Source organism: Neolamprologus brichardi, chromosome 18 (genome assembly GCF_056152115.1).
Source record: "Neolamprologus brichardi isolate AB-2024 chromosome 18, ASM5615211v1, whole genome shotgun sequence".
NCBI classification, from domain to species: domain Eukaryota; kingdom Metazoa; phylum Chordata; class Actinopteri; order Cichliformes; family Cichlidae; genus Neolamprologus; species Neolamprologus brichardi.
The window spans coordinates 5146211-5168935 of record NC_142121.1 but is presented as its reverse complement, the minus strand read 5'-3'; the positions used below and the strand labels follow the sequence as shown (position 1 = coordinate 5168935).

General features: G+C 40.3%; 1 protein-coding gene across 11 annotated transcripts; it reads left to right on the top strand.

Annotated features, from left to right (window-relative positions):
- Positions 1 to 952: 952 nt before the first annotated feature.
- Positions 953 to 21238, top strand: LOC148097449 (tripartite motif-containing protein 16-like). Of its 11 annotated transcripts, none has more exons than XM_087832102.1 (3): positions 8135 to 8475; positions 16290 to 17103; positions 20869 to 21238. In XM_087832102.1, the coding sequence occupies exons 1-3, from the start codon at positions 8135 to 8137 to the stop codon at positions 21220 to 21222; spliced, it is 1509 nt and encodes a 502-aa protein (XP_087688228.1). In that variant the 3' UTR covers positions 21223 to 21238. The 11 variants fall into 11 exon arrangements, with proteins under 11 accessions (XP_087688225.1, XP_087688228.1, XP_087688222.1 ...); XM_087832094.1 differs by lacking the exon at positions 8135 to 8475 and adding an exon at positions 18734 to 18737 and having other exon boundaries at positions 15778 to 17118; positions 20891 to 21238; XM_087832092.1 differs by lacking the exon at positions 8135 to 8475 and adding an exon at position 17297 and having other exon boundaries at positions 15778 to 17166; positions 20936 to 21238.
- The last annotated feature ends 1487 nt before the right edge of the window (positions 21239 to 22725 follow it).

Genomic DNA, 22725 nt, shown 5'->3' with positions numbered 1-22725 from the left:
AGGATTACACAGAGACAAACCGTAAGACATGACTCTAACGAAAACCCAAAGACTAGAAATTATAAATAATATAATAAACTCAAAAACCCTGGGTCAACGAACCAGGCATCCTAACAACTGGAGGCCAAGGTAATGCCCTCCAGAGTAAGAATCTGGTTAGATACCATATTTCTAAGCTTTTCAGCGCTGAGTACAATAACCTCAGTTTTATCTGAATTAAGAAGCAGAAAGTTAGCGGCCATCCAGGTCTTTATGTCTTTAAGACATTCCTGCAGTTTAACTAATTGGTGTGTGTTATCTGGCTTCATGGACAGATAGAGCTGGGTGTCATCTGCATAGCAGTGAAAATGTAAGCTATGTCTTCTAATGATGCTGCCTAAGGGAAGCATGTATAATGTAAACAGAATTGGTCCTAGCACTGAACCCTGTGGAACTCCATAATTAACCTCAGTGTGTGAAGAGGACTCTCCATTTACATGCACAAATTGGAGTCTATTAGATAGATATGATACAAACCACTGCAGTGCAGTATCTGTAATACCTACAGGTATTACAGGTCAGCTGTTCATTTCGGCTATTTGAATTGTTAAAAGAAACAGAAACTATTCATTTAGCAGATTAACATAAAGAATTGAGAGGCATCCAGTTATTGATATTTATATTATTTAGTTAAAGGTTTTAACAGAAAAACAATTAAACACGGAGCCTCTCCCCGCTTTCTGGAATGAATCACAGCGTGAAAACCCTTCCTCTTCTTCCTGCTCTCTAGCTAAGCACCTCCTGTCTGTCCATATCTTTCTGTGTTCCCTCCCCTTTAGATCTACATTATGAAGATGGGTGTAACCAACATGTGTTAGAGCTGGCAGGCCCCATCACATGTTGTTCAGATCAGACGTCAGACCAGCTTCTATAATAAGGAAGTGAAACTTACACAATCACTGACACTGAGAGGAGAAATGGCGCAGAAAGGAGTTCAGCTGGACCGAGAAACCTTCTCTTGTTCGATCTGTTTGGATCTACTGAAGGATCCGGTGACTATTCCCTGTGGACACAGCTACTGCATGAACTGTATTAAAAGCTTCTGGGATGAAGAGGAAAAGAAGAAAATCTACAGCTGCCCTCAGTGCAGACAGACTTTCACAGCGAGGCCTGTCCTGCTGAAAAACACCATGTTAGCAGTTTTAGTGGAGCAGCTGAAGAAGACTGGACTCCAAGCTGCTACTGCTGATCACTGCTATGCTGGACCTGAAGATGTGGCCTGTGATGTCTGCACTGGAAGAAAAATGAAAGCCTTCAAGTCATGTTTATTCTGTCTGGCATCTTACTGTGAGAAACACCTTCAGCCTCATTATGATTCACCTACATTCAAGAAACACAAGCTGGTGGAGCCCTCCAAGAAGCTCCAGGAGAACATCTGCTCTCGTCATGATGAGGTGATGAAGATGTTCTGCCGTACTGATCAGCAGAGTATCTGTTATCTCTGCTCTGTGGATGAACATAAAGGCCACGACACAGTCTCAGCTGCAGCAGAAAGGACTGAGAGGCAGAGAGAGCTGGAGGTGAGTCGACAAAACATCCAACAGAGAATCCAGGACAGAGAGAAAGATGTGAAGCTGCTTCAACAGGAGGTGGAGGCCATCAATCAGTCTGCTGATCAAACAGTGGAGCACAGTGAGAAGATCTTCACTGAGCTGATCCATCTCATCCAGAAAAGAAGCTCTGATGTGAAGCAGCAGATCAGATCCCAGCAGGAAACTGAAGTGAGTCGAGTCAAAGAGCTTCAGGAGAAGCTGGAGCAGGAGATCACTGAGCTGAAGAGGAAAGATGCTGAGCTGAAGCAGCTCTCACACACAGAGGATCACATCCAGTTTCTACACAACTACCCCTCACTGTCAGCACTCAGTGAGTCTACAGACTCATCCAGCATCAATATCTGTCCTCTGAGCTACTTTGAGGATGTGACAGCAGCTGTGTCAGAGGTCAGAGATAAACTACAGGACATTCTGAGAGAGGAATGGACAAACATCTCACTGACAGTCACTGAAGTGGATGTTTTACTGTCAGATCCACCAGAGCCAAAGACCAGAGCTGAATTCTTAAAATATTCAAAGGAAATCACACTGGATCCAAACACAGCACACAAATATCTGTTATTATCAGAGGGGAACAGAAAAGTAACAAACATGGATCAACAACAGTCTTATTCTGATCATCCAGACAGATTCACTTTTTGGTCTCAGGTCCTGAGTAGAGAGAGTCTGACTGGACGTTGTTACTGGGAGGTGGAGTGGAGAGGGAGCGTTGATGTAGCAGTTGCGTACAAGAATATCAGCAGAGTAGGGAAAGGGAAAAAATGTAACTTTGAACGTAATGATAAATCTTGGTCATTAGATTGTGACAACAACAGTTATACATTTTGGTACAACAACATCCAAACTCCTGTCTCAGGTCCTCGTTCCTCCAGAGTAGGAGTGTACCTGGATCACAGAGCAGGTATTTTGTCCTTCTACAGCGTCTCTGAAACCATGACTCTCCTCCACAGAGTCCAGACCACATTCACTCAGCCGCTCTATGCTGGACTTTGGCTTGGAGAGACTGCTGAGTTCATTAAACTGAAGTAGACTGAAGACTTTCACACTGTTGTGGCTCCAAATCTGTATTTTAGCTCCATTCTATTTTCTCTGAATCATTGTTTTTGACATTTTGTGTCAAAACAATGATTATATTTTCTTGTATATTTTTTTTTTGTATATATATATATATATATATATATATATATATATATATATATAAACAAATTGTTAATTATTTATTGAATATTTATTGTGTATTTTAAAATCAGTTGGTAGCCTTTGTTCCAGGTCCTGCACAGCTGCTTCTCATCAACAAATGTGGTGGTTGTCTGTTTAAAGGAAAGGTTGTGACTGAGAGAATATAAGGTTTATCAGTAAGGAGAACTAATGCGTGCATGTGTGTGTGCGTGGGAAAATCTAGGAGTAAAGGTGGTGCAAAGAAGTGACTGTAAGATGTGATTACTCACCATCCTTTCCTGTGTACTCTCCAGGGTGTTTATGTAACCGGGTCATAAATTACATATTGTTATATTTACACAAATTTTATTTGCCAGTTTATACCTGACTTTTAGGACCTTCAAGCCTGTAGTTATGTTCATTATCTGTTAGAGCCCCTCCTCATCCTTCTTCTTCTTCTTTGGTGCAACCCTATAAATACGGGGTACCTCTTTGGCCTCTCCCCTTTTCTACTATTCCCCTGTGGGAGAGGTTGGTGTCATTTCTTTCCCAACACTGTGCAACACACATATAATGTATATTTAGCCAACCAGATGTTTCTGATTGTGTTTTTAGTTCAATTATTGTCATCATTGTGCCTGTCTTTGGTAGATGCTGTAAATGTGTAGTACGTGTGTGCCACATATATGTTATAGGCACAGTTAATGCTAGCATGAATAGATAATTCTTGCTAGCTTGGAAGTTGCGGTGGGTTAAGCTAACCCTCTTCCCTACTGTTTGCATTTGGTTGTAGGAGCTGGAGTGGGCAAGTTAATGACTTGGAGGTCTTTGTTTCTTTTACCTTTCATTGTCAAGTAAGTCGGATTTCATGTTGGTGTTTTTTTTAATCTTATGTAAAATATTTTGCATGTAAGTTCGTACTTTATATTTAATGTAAAAATAAATGCAGCGCCATTTTCTACAATTCCCCTGTCGGAGAGGAGCTTGACTGGGCAAGTTAATGACTTGGAGGTCTTTGTTTCTTTTACCTTTCATTTTGAGACACAACGCAGGACCACACCAGTTACATTTGGGCAAATGTTTGCCTGGGGGGGGGGGGTCCAGGCACCATTTAAAGGTTCCGGGAGAATGTTAAGGAAGTGTGAGTAATCTTTTGTGCTTGGGTTTTTGGTTTTTTTTGTTATAATAATGGGCATGGTTTTAAGGATAAAGTGTAAAATATTTCTTAATATAAAAATGTGAAATGTATGTTTATATTTATATATTGAAATTTATTTATTGTATGTGGTGGAAGGTTGGGATTTGAAAACTCACCTGTTAGTGGAATAATGGTTTAGCCTGTGACAGCTGAGGGTATTTAAGGCTGCCGGTTGTCATTAGATGCAGTGAATTGTTTTGTGAGGAGAGCTTTATTGTGAATAAATGCCTTGTTCCACTATACTTGTCTTGGTCTGCCTCACTGTATATCCAGCCGCAAAAGGCCGCCCTGTTACAGTGAGTTTAAATATTTTTTTGATAAAAAGGTACATACACTACTGTCCAATTTAAATATTCATCTAAAAATCAGCACACAGATAAATATCATTAATTGTGTTCAAATGAACTTTCATTGTGGGTAGTACAAGAAATGATAGATCTGGTTCAAACTTATAGTTTGCACATTTTTGTAGCATGAAGAGGAAAACAAACTTTTCTAACTAGTAAGACTTTGCTATTACGTTTACTGTCAAAGAAGTTGTAAGCATCAGTCTTCAATCTAGGAAATGGAGTTGTTACAGCAGAAACCTGGAACATCACTATGAAAACAATTTAAAATGTTTTGAATGAGTAATTACACATACATTTTATTTTAAATCCAGAATAAGCTAAAATATTACGAGTATGCGCAGGGACTCAAGTAAACGTTGGGAACGCTGGCAGGTTCAGGAAAAAATGATCTGTTCTTAGTTTATTTGGCAAGGAAACAGGAAACACAGACTTATCAGTCGCAACTCAGAGTGATGCCAAAAACCGAGTTCATGTCAAGGGGTGTGGAAGCAGGACCCAGACACAGGACTTCCTGTGCAGCAAACTGTGAATTTATTTCAAGATTCAAGAGCTTTATTGTCAATACAGCAGTATACACAGTATACAGGGTATTGAAATTCTGTTTCACCCCAAGCCCTGCCCCATGGTGCATTTATAAGTATATAAAAGATATATATCCAAAGATATTAAACTAGAAATTACAAATAAATAACGTGCTAATTTTCTGTAAAATTACGGGATAAAAAGGTACTAATTACTAACTATACAATACAATAATGATAACTATACGATACTAACTGTACGATAAACAAAAACAGGACAGAGACAATACAAAGTGGATTGTGCAGTGAGATTGAATACCAGGTTGAGTTATTGTCAGGATATTATAGACGAGACATGAAAAGACGTGCAAGATGCAAAATGTGCAAATGTAGTATAGTTTAGATGTGTTTTCAGTAACTATGTGACTGAGTGTGAAAATAAGCATATTGTTCCCAGGTGGATTGTACAATTTTTTGTTGTTTTTGAGTCTTTTGATGAGTATTGTAAGGTGTTTGTATGTGTATATCAGTTCTTTGGTGGTAGTGAGTTGAGGGCTCTGACTGCTTGGGGGAAGAAGCTCTTGCAGTGTCTGTTCGTTACGGTTTTGATGCTGCGAAACCGTCTGCCAGATGAAAAGAGGGAGAACAGTGCATGTGAGGGATGGAAAGTGTCCTTCACTATGCTGTTTGCACGTCAGATGATGTGTCTGTCGTAGAGTTTAGAGATGGATGTGAGAGGGCCTCCAATGATCTTCTCTGCTGTCCTCACTATCCACTGCAGAGACGTCTTTTCAGCGAGGTCATCTGATATGTGCACACCCAGGAACTTCACACTGCTGACCATCTCAAAAGCAGCTATTCATATAGGAGATTAACATGGGAGGCATCCAGTTATATTGTTATTTATTTATGTCAGGGTCCTGGGTCTCCTGACGCAGTGTTTTTAGTTCTTTGTGATTTTTGTATTATTGTACTTGTGTGTGATTTATTCTATGGTTTCTAGTTTTGATCCCTTGCCCTTCATGTCTCTCTGTGTCCCCTCTGTTCTGTGTAAGTCTGTGTCTGCATGTTTGAGTTTCCCTCTGTGTCTTTTGGTTCATCGAGTCCTCTGCCTTACTGGTTATGTCTCTGTGTTTCTTAGTTGCTGTCTCCACCGTGTCAAGTTCGCGTCTGTGTCATACTTCCTGTTTTACTTTGAAGGTCCGTGTCTTATGTGAATGTGTTCAGATTACGCTTCCTTGTCTCGTCAGTTCTTATTTCCCCCAGCTGTGCTCTCCTTCTGTGTCTCATTCCCCTCGTTACTTCCCAGTGTATTTAAACACTGTTTCTCTGAGTCAGTGTCGCGTCGTACCCTCAACAAGCTGTGTGTTTTGCTTCTGTGTTTCCAGTGGTTTGTCTCCAGCTCCAGTTCAGTATTTCTGCTACAGTGTTTTAGTCCACCAGCGTTTTTGTTTGTCTTTTGGTTAGTGATGGGCAGATGAAGCTTCATGAAGCACTGAAGCTTTTCATCCAATTGGTTCACCCCAGCGCAAAGCTTCTTGAAGCTTCATTTGCTCTAGTAGGACACCTACTGGACGTAAAAATATTAGTTGGCATGAATTTGAAGCGTGTGGCCTTTTGCACACAGCCTGTAAATGTCAACAACAAAAGGAGTGTGTAAAACATTTATATTGTAGTGATGGCAGTATACTGTGTATATTTATACTGGCAGTATGGAAAATGATCATTTACTGTGAGGTGAGGTGTGGTTGGGGTGTGGACAGTGGTTGTGCTTTTGTAACGTTTAGGTATGGACAGCTACACACTGAGGCTCAGTCCTGCCTGTTCACATTTTATTCTATAAAAATTAAATTTTCACTGCTTTTATGACCTTTTTAGTGGGGAGAACATAGCTAGGATTTAATGATTTAACAAATCTTTTAAATCCTTTGTCCTCCACAATGCTAAATGGCTGGGAGTCCTCAATCATCATGCTAACCAGGTCTTCATCTATTTGAGATTGTTCTCCTGAGGAAAGACAATAAAGACAAAGCACAAATATAAATATCACACACGTAACTTTTAACAGCTGTATAATATTGTTATATCATTTAGTAACATTACTGCATGCTATATTATCATGGCATTTGATGGCTCACCTGGTCTTGCTCCACAATCGGTGTTCCCCCTATTCTCCCTGGCACATAGCAAACACTTCACCTTGTACAAAAGTAAAGACAGCTTAACATAAATTGTACTGCACCATCAGTATTATGAAAATACATCTTCTGTAGAAATTTACATACCTTGTTGGGAGGAATAAAATCAAAATGTTCCCACACAGGGGAGGACATCCTCCTCGTCTTAGCTGGCTCCATTCTCTCCTGACTTTCTCTCCTCACTCTCATAAACCTCCAAACTGTCTCCAAACTCTCACTAACTGCAATTCTCCATCAAACACCTACATTTTTGAATGAAGTCTGAGGGGTTTATCGCTGTCATAGCTCGCGGCAAAGTTCGAACCACTTCATGAACAAGTCACGTGGTACAGCCTGGCAGCGAGGCTTCGGACGTCATCATTTTCAGCTCCTCCCACAAATGAAGCAAAGCTCGATACGCGCATCGCGGAAACGCCCCCTAAATTACTCGACACAAGCTTTGAAGCCTCGATACAGAACGTCACATCACTACTTTTGGTGAGTTTAGTTTAGTAAGAGGTTTTTCCCAGCAATAAAGCTGCGCTTTAAGTTGTACTTCTGTGTCTGAGTCCTGCATTTTGGATCCACCACTCCTGCTTGCCTGCCTGCCACACAGCCTACCATGACAATTTAGTTATTTCTTTATGGTTTGAAAAATAAAAACAGTGAAACAGAAACCCTCTCTCTGCTTCCTGGAATGAATTACAGCCTGAAAAACTTTAAAATGTAGGGTAAAAATGCATAATACACAAGTGTTAAAAAAAACGCCCTGTTTTATCAGCTCAGTCCCTAAAGTGGTCGCTAATGTGTCTGTACATCTGCTGTATTTGAATTATTGCAAGGAACAGAAACGTTACATTTAGCAGATTTAAAGTATAAACTCCCCTTCCTTGAATGAATCACAGCATGAAAACCCTTCCTCTTCTTCCTGCTCTCTAGCTAAGCACCTCCTGTCTGTCCATATCTTTCTGTGTTCCCTCCCCTTTAGATCTACATTATGAAGATGGGTGTAACCAACATGTGTATAAGCTGACAGGGCACATTCTCAGCAGCAACACATGTTGTTCAGATCAGAGCTCAGACTAGTTTCAATAATAAGGAAGTGAAACTTACACAATCACTGACACTGAGAGGAGAAATGGCGCAGAAAGGAGTTCAGCTGGACCGAGAAACCTTCTCTTGTTCGATTTGTTTGGATCTGCTGAAGGATCCGGTGACTATTCCCTGTGGACACAGTTACTGCATGAACTGTATTAAAAGCTTCTGGGATGGAGAGGAGGAGAAGAAAATCTACAGCTGCCCTCAGTGCAGACAGACGTTCACACCGAGGCCTGTCCTGGTGAAAAGCACCATGTTAGCAGTTTTAGTGGAGCAGCTGAAGAAGACTGGACTCCAAGCTGCTCCTGCTGATCACTGCTATGCTGGACCTGAAGATGTGGCCTGTGATGTCTGCACTGGAAGAAAAATGAAAGCATTCAAGTCCTGTTTAGTCTGTCTGGCATCTTACTGTGAGAAACACCTTCAGCGTCATTATGATGTGGCTCCATTAAAGAAACACAAGCTGGTGGAGCCCTCCAAGAAGCTCCAGGAGAACATCTGCTCTCGTCATGATGAGGTGATGAAGATGTTCTGCCGTACTGATCAGCAGAGTATCTGTTATCTCTGCTCTGTGGATGAACATAAAGGCCACGACACAGTCTCAGCTGCAGCAGAAAGGACTGAGAGGCAGAGAGAGCTGGAGGTGAGTCGACAAAACATCCAGCAGAGAATCCAGGACAGAGAGAAAGATGTGAAGCTGCTTCAACAGGAGGTGGAGGCCATCAATCAGTCTGCTGATCAAACAGTGGAGCACAGTGAGAAGATCTTCACTGAGCTGATCCATCTCATCCAGAAAAGAAGCTCTGATGTGAAGCAGCAGATCAGATCCCAGCAGGAAACTGAAGTGAGTCGAGTCAAAGAGCTTCAGGAGAAGCTGGAGCAGGAGATCACTGAGCTGAAGAGGAAAGATGCTGAGCTGAAGCAGCTCTCACACACAGAGGATCACATCCAGTTTCTACACAACTACCCCTCACTGTCAGCACTCAGTGAGTCTACAGACTCATCCAGCATCAATATCCGTCCTCTGAGCTACTTTGAGGATGTGACAGCAGCTGTGTCAGAGGTCAGAGATAAACTACAGGACATTCTGAGAGAGGAATGGACAAACATCTCACTGACAGTCACTGAAGTGGATGTTTTACTGTCAGATCCACCAGAGCCAAAGACCAGAGCTGAATTCTTAAAATATTCATGTGAAATCACACTGGATCCAAACACAGCAAACAAATATCTTGTATTATCAGAGGGGAACAGAAAAGCAACAGCAGTGAATCAAAAACAGTCTTATTCTGATCATCCAGACAGATTCACTAACTGGCGTCAGGTCCTGAGTAGAGAGAGTCTGACTGGACGTTGTTACTGGGAGGTGGAGTGGAGAGGGGAAGGAGGTTATGTAGCAGTCACATACAAGAATATCAGCAGAGCAGGGAGTTGGAAAGAATGTAACTTTGGATGTAATGACAAATCTTGGTCATTAGATCGTTACAACAGTTATACATTTTGGTACAACAACATTAAAACTCCTGTCTCAGGTCCTCGTTCCTCCAGAGTAGGAGTGTACCTGGATCACAGAGCAGGTATTTTGTCCTTCTACAGCGTCTCTGAAACCATGACTCTCCTCCACAGAGTCCAGACCACATTCACTCAGCCGCTCTATGCTGGACTTTGGCTTGGAGAGACTGCTGAGTTCATTAAACTGAAGTAGTTTCCATTTTATTTTCACAGAATCATTGTTTTGACATTTTGTGCAATATATATATATATATATATATACTCAAAATTGGTGGAGAAAATGTGAACCTAATCTCAATGACTAACTGAAGTAGTAGTTACAAGTACATATATTCAACTTTCTTCTTCAGAAAAATGAAAGAACTCAACTTTTACTTTACTTGATTTGGACAACAAAGACAGTTCTGATGTAATGATTCATCACAGGTAAAGTTACTCCACATTTTTAAGCATTGGACAAATGACTTTTCTTTGATGTGTCTTAGTTGGATAAGTAGAAGAAAATGGATGGCAATAGAAATGGCAATAAATAAATAGATACATGAAAGCTTTAAGGTATTTCTTGTTTCCAGTCTTTTTTATGCAATAAAAGACTTTGTTATCATGTTTACTATCAAAGAAGTTGTAAGCATTAGTTCTCAATCTAGGAAATGGAGTTGTTACAGCAGAAACCTGAAACATTACTTTTACCAGATTTATTAAAGCTACCAGAATAACTATGAAAACAATTTAAAATAGTTTGAACAAGTAATTACAATGCTGAGCTTAAATACAGAAAAACCTAAACTACAACCACTATGCACAGTGATGCTCAGGCACTCAGTAGGCCACAGGTGTCAAACTCCAGGCCTCGAGGGCTGGTGTCCTGCAGGTTTTAGATGTGTCCTTGATCCAACACAGCTGGTTTAAATGGCAAAATGACCTCCTCAACATATCTTGAAGTTCTCCAGACGTCTGTTAATGAACTAATTCTTTGATTCAGGTGTGTTGACCCAGGATGATATCTAAAACCTGCAGGACACCGGACCACAAGGCCTGGAGTTCGATACCCCTGCAGTAATGAACTAATTCTTAGCCGTCTTAGCGGAAGCTTCCTTAGAAACATTGTCAATAGGTTATTTTTTAATTTTGTTCCAAGTCACACAGAATTAATTGAGACAGAACAGTCAATGACAGGCTCAGGGACAACACTTTCACTCATATTTAGTCCAGAAATGTTCACGTCACATTTTCTATACCAAACTCACACAACCTCTGGAGGAATTGGCCAGTTTAGAAACACCAACGTAGAATAGAAAAGCCTTTTTTGTCATCGTACATGTACAACTAAACTGTAGCTTGACAGTTTTACAATCATACAACTGTTATACAACTTCACAATTATACAGTTCAAAAAAGTTATTTTTTTTACTTTAAACTCACAAAATCAGAATTTAAATAAACATCGGGAACACTGGCAGGTTCAGGAAGAAAATAATCTGTCCTTAGTTTATTTGGCAAGAAACAGAAAGCACAGACACAGAAAGCTTTGGCCACTCAGAGTGACGCCGAAAACCAAGTTCATGTCAAGGGGTGTGAAAGCAGGACCCAAACACAGGACTGTGCAGAAAGCTGTGAACTTATTTATAGTGAATAACAATGATGACAAGAGCAAACAATCCTCTGTGTGTGAGTTTTTGCTTCTTGTTCCCGTGCTGCGATTTCTCGAGTGTCCTTGGTGAGTTTCTTTCCCCCTTGTGGTGTCTATGTACAGAGCGCTCAACTCCCTCCACTCGGGTCCACAACACTCTGGGAAAACAACAAGCAACTGGTAAGTACACGCCACTTCTGAACTCCAAAATCACTGCAAATGTTTGCCTGGGGGGGTGTCCAGGCACGATTTAAAGGTTCCGGGAGAATATTAAGGAAGTGTGGGTAATCTTTTGTGCTTGGGATTTTGGGTTTTTTTTTTTTTTATAATAATGGGCATGGTTTAAGGATAAAGTGTAAAATATTTCTTCATATGAAAATGTGAAATGTATGTTTATATTTATATATTGAAATTTATTTATTGTATGTGGTGGAAGGCTGGGATTTGAAAACTCACCTGTTAGTGGAATAATGGTTTAGCCTGTGACAGCTGAGGGTATTTAAGGCTGCCGGTTGTCATTAGATGCAGTGAATTGTTTTGTGAGGAGAGCTTTATTGTGAATAAATGCCTTGTTCCACTATACTTGTCTTGGTCTGCCTCACTGTATATCCAGCCGCAAAAGGCCGCCCTGTTACAGTGAGTTTAAATATTTTTTTGATAAAAAGGTACATACACTACTGTCCAATTTAAATATTCATCTAAAAATCAGCACACAGATAAATATCATTAATTGTGTTCAAATGAACTTTCATTGTGGGTAGTACAAGAAATGATAGATCTGGTTCAAACTTATAGTTTGCACATTTTTGTAGCAAGAAGAGGAAAACAAACTTTTCTAACTAGTAAGACTTTGCTATTACGTTTACTGTCAAAGAAGTTGTAAGCATCAGTCCTCAATCTAGGAAATGAAGTTGTTACAGCAGAAACCTGGAACATCACTATGAAAACAATTTAAAATGTTTTGAATGAGTAATTACACATACATTTTATTTTAAATCCAGAATAACCTAAAATATTACGAGTATGCACAGGGACTCAAGTAAACGTTGGGAACGCTGGCAGGTTCAGGAGAAAATGATCTGTTCTTAGTTTATTTGGCAAGGAAACAGAAAACACAGACTTATCACTGGCCACTCAGAGTGATGCCAAAAACCGAGTTCATGTCAAGGGGTGTGGAAGCAGGACCCAGACACAGGACTTCCTGTGCAGCAAACTGTGAATTTATTTCAAGATTCAAGAGCTTTATTGTCAATACAGCAGTATACACAGTATACAGGGTATTGAAATTCTGTTTCACCCCAAGCCCTGCCCCATGGTGCATTTATAAGTATATAAAAGATATATATCCAAAGATATTAAACTAGAAATTACAAATAAATAACGTGCTAATTTTTGGTAAAATCACGGGATAAAAAGGTACTAATTACTAACTATACAATACAATAATGATAACTATACGATACTAACTGTACGATAAACAAAGACAGGACAGAGACAATACAAAGTGGATTGTGCAGTGAGATTGAATACCAGGTTGAGTTATTGTCAGGATATTATAGACGAGACATGAAAAGACATGTGCAAGATGCAAAATGTGCAAGTGTAGTATAGTTTAGATGATTTTTCAGTAACTATGTGACTGAGTGTGAAGATAAGCATATTGTTCCCAGGTGGATTGTGCAATTTTTTGTTGTTTTTGAGTCTTTTGATGAGTATTGTAAGGTGTTTGTATGTGTATATCAGTTCTTTGGTGGTAGTGAGTTGAGGGCTCTGACTGCTTGGGGGAAGAAGCTCTTGCAGTGTCTGTTCGTTACGGTTTTGATGCTGCGAAACCGTCTGCCAGATGAAAAGAAGGAGAACAGTGCACGTGAGGGATGGAAAGTGTCCTTCACTGTGCTGTTTGCACGTCAGATGATGTGTCTGTCGTAGAGTTTAGAGATGGATGTGAGAGGGCCTCCAATGATCTTCTCTGCTGTCCTCACTATCCACTGCAGAGACTTCTTTTCAGCGAGGTCATCTGATATGTGCACACCCAGGAACTTCACACTGCTGACCATCTCAAAAGCAGCTATTCATATAGGAGATTAACATGGGAGGCACCCAGTTATATTGTTATTTATTTATGTCAGGGTCCTGGGTCTCCTGACGCAGCGTTTTTAGTTCTTTGTGATTTTTGTATTATTGTACTTGTGTGTGATTTATTCTATGGTTTCTAGTTTTGATCCCTTGCCCTTCATGTCTCTCTGTGTCCCCTCTGTTCTGTGTAAGTCTGTGTCTGCATGTTTGAGTTTCCCTCTGTGTCTTTTGGATCATCGAGTCCTCTGCCTTACTGGTTATGTCTCTGTGTTTCTTAGTTGCTGTCTCCACCGTGTCAAGTTCGCGTCTGTGTCATACTTCCTGTTTTACTTTGAAGGTCTGTGTCTTATGTGAATGTGTTCAGGTTACGCTTCCTTGTCTCGTCAGTCCTGATTTCCCCCAGCTGTGCTCTCCTTCTGTGTCTCATTCCCCTCGTTACTTCCCAGTGTATTTAAACCCTGTGTTTCTCTGAGTCAGTGTCGTGTTGTACCCTCAACAAGCTGTGTGTTTTGCCTCTGTGTTTCCAGTGTTTTGTCTCCAGCTCCAGTTCAGTATTTCTGCTACAGTGTTTTAGTCCACCAGCGTTTTTGTTTGTCTTTTGGTTAGTGATGGGCAGATGAAGCTTCATGAAGCACTGAAGCTTTTCATCCAATTGGTTCACCCCAGCGCAAAGCTTCTTGAAGCTTCATTTGCTCTAGTAGGACACCTACTGGACGTAAAAATATTAGTTGGCATGAATTTGAAGAGTGTGGCCTTTTGGACACAGCCTGTAAATGTCAACAACAAAAGGAGTGTGTAAAACATGTATATTGTAGTGATGGCAGTATACTGTGTATATTTATACTGGCAGTATGGAAATGATCATTTGGAAATGCTTAAAATGGAAATGATCATTTACTGTGAGGTGAGGTGTGGTTGGGGTTTGGACAGTGGTTGTGCTTTTGTAACGTTGAGGTATGGACAGCTACACACTGAGGCCTCAGTCCTGCCTGTTCACAATTTATTCTGTAAAAACTAAATTTTCACTGCTTTTATGACCTTTTTAGAGGGGAGAACATAGCTAGGATTTAATGATTTAACAAATCTTTTAAATCCTTTGTCCTCCACAATGCTAAATGGCTGGGAGTCCTCAATCACCATGCTAACCAGGTCTTCATCTATTTGAGATTGTTCCCCTGACGAAAGACAACAAAAACAAAGCACAAATATAAATATCACACACGTAACTTTTAACAGCTGTATAATATTGTTATATAATTTAGTAACATTACTGCATGCTATATTATCATGGCATTTGATGGCTCACCTGGTCTTGCTCCACAATCGGTGTTCCCCTTATTCTCCCTGGCACATAGCAAACACTTCACCTTGTACAAAAGTAAAGCCGCTTAACATAAATTGTATTGCACCATCAGTATTATGAAAATACATCTTCTGTAGAAATTTACACACCTTGTTGGGAGGAATAAGATCAAAATGTTCCCACAAAGGGGAGGACATTCTCCTCGTCTTAGCTGGCTCCATTCTCTCCTGACTTTCTCTCCTCACTCTCATAAACCTCCAAACTCTCTCCAAACTCTCACTAACCGCAACTCTCCATCAAACACCCACATTTTTGAATGAAGTCTGAGGGGTTTATCGCTGTCATAGCTCGCGGCAAAGTTCGAACCACTTCATGAACCAGTCACGTGGTACAGCCTGGCAGCGAGGCTTCGGACGTCATCATTTTCAGCTCCTCCCACAAATGAAGCAAACCTCTATACGCGCATCGCGGAAACGCCCCCTAAATTACTCGACACAAGCTTTGAAGCCTCGATACAGAACATCACATCACTACTTTTGGTGAGTTTAGTTTAGTAAGAGATTTTTCCCAGCAATAAAGCTGCGCTTTAAGTTGTACTTCTGTGTCTGAGTCCTGCATGGATCCACCACTCCTGCTTGCCTGCCTGCCACACAGCCTACCATGACAATTTAGTTATTTCTTTATGGTTTGAAAAATAAAAACAGTGAAACAGAAACCCTCTCTCTGCTTCCTGGAATGAATTACAGCCTGAAAAACTTTCAAATGTAGGGTAAAAATGCATAATACACGTGTTAAAAAAAACGCCCTGTTTTATCAGCTCAGTCCCTAAAGTGGTCACTAATGTGTCTGTACATCTGCTGTATTTGAATTATTGCAAGGAACAGAAACGTTACATTTAGCAGATTTAAAGTATAAACTCCCCTTCCTTGAATGAATCACAGCATGAAAACCCTTCCTCTTCTTCCTGCTCTCTAGCTAAGCACCTCCTGTCTGTCCATATCTTTCTGTGTTCCCTCCCCTTTAGATCTGCACTTTGAAGATGGGTGTAACCAACATGTGTTAGAGCTGGCAGGCCCCAACACATGTTGTTCAGATCAGAGCTCAGACTAGTTTCAATAATAAGGAAGTGAAACTTACACAATCACTAACACTGAGAGGAGAAATGGCGCAGAAAGGAGTTCAGCTGGACGGAGAAACTTTCTCTTGTTCGATCTGTTTGGATCTACTGAAGGAACCGGTGACTCTTCCCTGTGGACACAGCTACTGTATGAACTGTATTAAAAGCTTCTGGGATGAAGAAGACGAGAAAAAAATCTACAGCTGCCCTCAGTGCAGACAGACGTTCACACCGAGGCCTGTCCTGGTGAAAAGCACCATGTTAGCAGTTTTAGTGGAGCAGCTGAAGAAGACTGGACTCCAAGCTGCTCCTGCTGATCACTGCTATGCTGGACCTGAAGATGTGGCCTGTGATTTCTGCACTGGACGAAAAATGAAAGCCTTCAAGTCCTGTTTAGTCTGTCTGGCATCTTACTGTGAGAAACACCTTCAGACTCATTATGATTCACCTACATTCAAGAAACACAAGCTGGTGGAGCCCTCCAAGAAGGTCCAGGAGAACATCTGCTCTCGTCATGATGAGGTGATGAAGATGTTCTGCCGTACTGATCAGCAGAGTATCTGTTATCTCTGCTCTGTGGATGAACATAAAGGCCACGACACAGTCTCAGCTGCAGCAGAAAGGACTGAGAGGCAGAGAGAGCTGGAGGTGAGTCGACAAAACATCCAGCAGAGAATCCAGGACAGAGAGAAAGATGTGAAGCTGCTTCAACAGGAGGTGGAGGCCATCAATCAGTCTGCTGATCAAACAGTGGAGCACAGTGAGAAGATCTTCACTGAGCTGATCCATCTCATCCAGAAAAGAAGCTCTGATGTGAAGCAGCAGATCAGATCCCAGCAGGAAACTGAAGTGAGTCGAGTCAAAGAGCTTCAGGAGAAGCTGGAGCAGGAGATCACTGAGCTGAAGAGGAAAGATGCTGAGCTGAAGCAGCTCTCACACACAGAGGATCACATCCAGTTTCTACACAACTACCCCTCACTGTCAGCACTCAGTGAGTCTACAGACTCATCCAGCATCAATATCCGTCCTCTGAGCTACTTTGAGGATGTGACAGCAGCTGTGTCAGAGGTCAGAGATAAACTACAGGACATTCTGAGAGAGGAACGGACAAACATCTCACTGACAGTCACTGAAGTGGATGTTTTACTGTCAGATCCACCAGAGCCAAAGACCAGAGCTGGATTCTTAAAATATTCATGTGACATCACACTGGATCCAAACACAGCAGAAAAACGACTGTTATTATCAGAGGGGAACAGAAAAGTAACATTTATAAGTCAACAACAGTCTTATTCTGATCATCCAGACAGATTCACTTATTGGTGTCAGGTCCTGAGTAGAGAGAGTCTGACTGGACGTTGTTACTGGGAGGTGGAGTGGAGAGGTGTAGGAGGTTATGTAGCAGTTGCGTACAAGAATATCAGCAGAGAAGGAGTGGGTAATGAATGCTGGTTTGGACATAATGACAAATCTTGGTCATTAGAATGTGACAACAACAGTTATAAATTTTGGTACAACAACATCCAAACTCGTGTCTCAGGTCCTCGTTCCTCCAGAGTAGGAGTGTACCTGGATCACAGAGCAGGTATTTTGTCCTTCTACAGCGTCTCTGAAACCATGACTCTCCTCCACAGAGTCCAGACCACATTCACTCAGCCGCTCTATGCTGGACTTTGGCTTGGAAAGACTGCTGAGTTCATTAAACTGAAATAGTTTCCATTTTATTTTCACAGAATCATTGTTTTGACATTTTGTGAAATATATATATATATATATATATATATATATATATATATATATATATATATATGTATATATATATGTACTCAAAATTGGTGGAGAAAATGTGAACCTAATCTCAATGACTATAGTAGTTAAGAGTACATATTTTCAACTTTCTTCTTCATAAAAAAGAAAGAAGTCAACTTTTACTTTACTTGATTTTGACAACAAAAAAGATTTGATGTAATGATTCATCACAGGTAAAGTTACTCCACATTTTTAAGCATTGGACAAATGACTTTTCTTTGATGTGTCTTAGTTGGATAAGTAGAAGAAAATGGATGGCAATAGAAATGGCAATAAATAAATGGATATATGAAAGCTTTAAGGTATTTCTTGTTTCCAGTCTTTCAACTGATTGAATTACATTTTTAAAAATGTATTTACAATTTCTTATGCAATAAAAGACTTTGTTATCATGTTTACTATCAAAGAAGTTGTAAGCATTAGATCTCAATCTAGGAAATGGAGTTGTTACAGCAGAAACCTGAAACATTACTTTTACCAGATTTATTAAAGCTACCAGAATAACTATGAAAACAATTTCAAATAGTTTGAACAAGTAATTACAATGCTGAGCTTAAATCCAGAATAACCTAAACTACAACCACTATGCACAGTGATGCTCAGGCACTCAGTAGGCCACAGGTGTCAAACTCCAGGCCTCGAGGGCCTGCAGGTTTTAGATGTGTCCTTGATCCAACACAGCTGGTTTAAATGGCTAAATGACCTCCTCAACATATCTTGAAGTTCTCCAGACGCCTGTTAATGAACTAATTCTTAGCCGTCTTAGGGGAAGCTTCCTTAGAAAATTGTCAATAGGTTATTTTCTAATTTTGTTCCAAGTCACACAGAATTAACTGAGACAGAACAGTCAATGACAGGCTCAGGGACAACACTTTCACTCACATTTAGTCCAGAAATGTTCACGTCACATTTTCTATACCAAACTCACACAACCTCTGGAGGAATTGGCCAGTTTAGAAACACCAACGTAGAATAGAAAAGCCTTTTTTGTCATTGTACATGTACAACTAAACTGTAGCTTGACAGTTATACAATCATACAACTGTTATACAACTTCACAGTTATACAGTTCAAAAAAGTTATTTTTTTTTACTTTAAACTCACAAAATTAGAATTTAAATAAACATCGGGAACACTGGCAGGTTCAGGAAGAAAATAATCTCCCACAGTTTTGTTACCTTATGGTTCCAAGCGCTGTGACCAATCTTTGTGTTTTATTATTATTTCATAACACTTGTTTAATCACATACCCTCTCTCCTGTGGACTGTTTAATCTCTACAGTCTCAGATCAACACAGCCCTGCCCTCCAGCACTATCAGCAGCAAGAGCAGAAGCAACCCCCCAAACAGCAACATTGTACCCATCAGGTAAAAAATAGGCTACATTTGCTTTGCATTGTGCCCACCTGATGACAGTGATATAGTGTGATGCGATTCCATATTAGATTCTTGATGAATGTGGGTTGTTGTTCTTCAGCCTGCTTCTATGTGCCCTTTTTAACTGTGAGCACCCGCCCCTTTAAACATCTCTGCACTGCCCTGACTAAATGTATATATAAACTGTCTCTATGGTTTACAGTCTGAGTCTGACAAGCTGTCAGCTGTTCATTTCTGCTATTTGAATTGTTAAAAGAAACAGAAACTATTCATTTAGAAGATTAACATAAAGAATAGAGAGGCATCCAGTTATTGACATTTATATTATTTAGTTAAAGGTTTGAACAGAAAACAATTAAACACAGAGCCTCTCCCCGCTTTCTGGAATGAATCACAGCATGAAAACCCTTCCTCTTCTTCCTGCTCTCTAGCTAAGCACCTCCTGTCTGTCCATATCTTTCTGTGTTCCCTCCCCTTTAGATCTACATTATGAAGATGGGTGTAACCAACATGTGTTGGCAGGCCCCATTCACAGCAGCAACACTTGTTATTCAGATCAGACGTCAGACCAGTTTCAGTTATACGGAAGTGAAACTTACACAGTCATTGACACTGAGAGGAGAAATGGCGCAGAAAGGAGTTCAGCTGGACCGAGAAACCTTCTCTTGTTCGATCTGTTTGGATCTACTGAAGGATCCGGTGACTATTCCCTGTGGACACAGCTACTGTATGAACTGTATTAAAAGCTTCTGGGATGAAGAGGAGGAGAAGAAAATCTACAGCTGCCCTCAGTGCAGACAGACTTTCACAGCGAGGCCTGTCCTGGTGAAAAACACCATGTTAGCAGTTTTAGTGGAGCAGCTGAAGAAGACTGGACTCCAAGCTGCTCCTGCTGATCACTGCTATGCTGGACCTGAAGATGTGGCCTGTGATGTCTGCACTGGAAGAAAAATGAAAGCCTTCAAGTCCTGTTTAGTCTGTCTGGCATCTTACTGTGAGAAACACCTTCAGACTCATTATGATTCACCTACATTCAAGAAACACAAGCTGGTGGAGCCCTCCAAGAAGCTCCAGGAGAACATCTGCTCTCGTCACGATGAGGTGATGAAGATGTTCTGCCGTACTGATCAGCAGATTATCTGTTATCTCTGCCCTGTGGATGAACATAAAGGCCACGACACAGTCTCAGCTGCAGCAGAAAGGACTGAGAGGCAGAGAGAGCTGGAGGTGAGTCGACAAAACATCCAGCAGAGAATCCAGGACAGAGAGAAAGATGTGAAGCTGCTTCAACAGGAGGTGGAGGCCATCAATCAGTCTGCTGATCAAACAGTGGAGCACAGTGAGAAGATCTTCACTGAGCTGATCCATCTCATCCAGAAAAGAAGCTCTGATGTGAAGCAGCAGATCAGATCCCAGCAGGAAACTGAAGTGAGTCGAGTCAAAGAGCTTCAGGAGAAGCTGGAGCAGGAGATCACTGAGCTGAAGAGGAAAGATGCTGAGCTGAAGCAGCTCTCACACACAGAGGATCACATCCAGTTTCTACACAACTACCCCTCACTGTCAGCACTCAGTGAGTCTACAGACTCATCCAGCATCAATATCCGTCCTCTGAGCTACTTTGAGGATGTGACAGCAGCTGTGTCAGAGGTCAGAGATAAACTACAGGACATTCTGAGAGAGGAATGGACAAACATCTCACTGACAGTCACTGAAGTGGATGTTTTACTGTCAGATCCACCAGAGCCAAAGACCAGAGCTGGATTCTTAAAATATTCAAAGGAAATCACACTGGATCCAAACACAGCAAACAAACATCTGTTATTATCAGAGGAGAACAGAAAAGCAACATTAATGGATGAACAACAGTCTTATTCTGATCATCCAGACAGATTCAGTTATTGGTGGCAGGTCCTGAGTAGACAAAGTCTGACTGGACGTTGTTACTGGGAGGTGGAGTGGAGAGGGGAAGGAGGTTATGTAGCAGTTGCGTACAAGAATATCAGCAGAAGAGGGAGAGGGAAAGAATGTAGATTTGGACGAAATGACAAATCTTGGTCATTAAATTGTAACAAAAACAGTTATACATTTTGGTACAACAACATCCAAACTCGTGTCTCAGGTCCTCGTTCCTCCAGAGTAGGAGTGTACCTGGATCACAGAGCAGGTATTTTGTCCTTCTACAGCGTCTCTGAAACCATGACTCTCCTCCACAGAGTCCAGACCACATTCACTCAGCCGCTCTATGCCGGACTTTGGCTTTGTTATTCTTATGGGGACATTGCTGAGTTTGTTAAACTGAAATAGTTTCAATTTTATTTTCTCAGAATCATTGTTTTGAAATTTATATAAAAATATAATATATATATATATATATATATATATATATATATATATATATATATATATATATATATATATATATATATATATATATATATATATATATATACTCAAAATTGGTGGAGAAAATGTGAATCTAATCTCAATGACTATAGTAGTTAAGAGTACATATTTTCAACTTTCTTCTTCATAAAAAAGAAAGAAGTCAACTTTTGCTTTACTTGATTTTGACAACAAAAAAAGATTTGATGTAATGATTCATCACAGGTAAAGTTACTCCACATTTTTAAGCATTGGACAAATGACTTTTCTTTGATGTGTCTCAATTGGATAAGTAGAAGAAAATGGATGGCAATAGATATGGCAATAAATAAATAGATACATGAAAGCTTTAAGGTATTTCTTGTTTTCAGTCTTTTTTTATGCAATAAAATACTTTGTTATTATGTTTACTATCAAAGAAGTTGTAAGCATTAGTTCTCAATCTAGGAAATGGAGTTGTTACAGCAGAAACCTGAAACATTACTTTTACCAGATTTATTAAAGCTACCAGAATAACTATGAAAACAATTTAAAATAGTTTGAACAAGTAATTACAATGCTGAGCTTAAATCCAGAATAACCTAAACTATAACCACTATGCACAGTGATGCTCAGGCACTCAGTAGGCCACAGGTGTAAAACTCCAGGCCTCGAGGGCCGGAGTCCTGCAGGTTTTAGATGTGTCCTTGATCCAACACAGCTGGTTTAAATGGCTAAATGAGCTCCTCAACATATCTTGAAGTTCTCCAGACGCCTGTTAATGAACTAATTCTTTGATTCAGGTGTGTTGACCCAGGATGATATCTAAAACCTGCAGGACACCGGACCACAAGGCCTGGAGTTCGATACCCCTGCAGTAATGAACTAATTCTTAGCCATCTTAGGGGAAGCTTCCTTAGAAACATTGTCAATAGGTTATTTTTTAATTTTGTTCCAAGTCACACATAATTAATTGAGACAGAACAGTCAATGACAGGCTCAGGGACAACACTTTCACTCATATTTAGTCCAGAAATGTTCACGTCACATTTTCTATACCAAACTCACACAACCTCTGGAGGAATTGGCCAGTTTAGAAACACCAACGTAGAATAGAAAAGCCTTTTTTGTCATCGTACATGTACAACTAAACTGTAGCTTGACAGTTATACAATCATACAACTGTTATACAACTTCACAGTTATAGAGTTCAAAAAAGTTCTGTTTGGACTTTAAACTCACAAAATCAGAATTTAAATAAACACCATATAGGCACCATTTATAGGTTCCGGGAGAATGTTAAGGAAGTGTGGGTAATCTTTTGTGCTTGGGCTTTTTTTTTTTTTTTTTTAATAATAATGGGCATGGTTTAAGGATAAAGTGTAAAATATTTCTTAATATGGAAATGTGAAATGTATGTTTATATTTATATATTGAAATTTATTT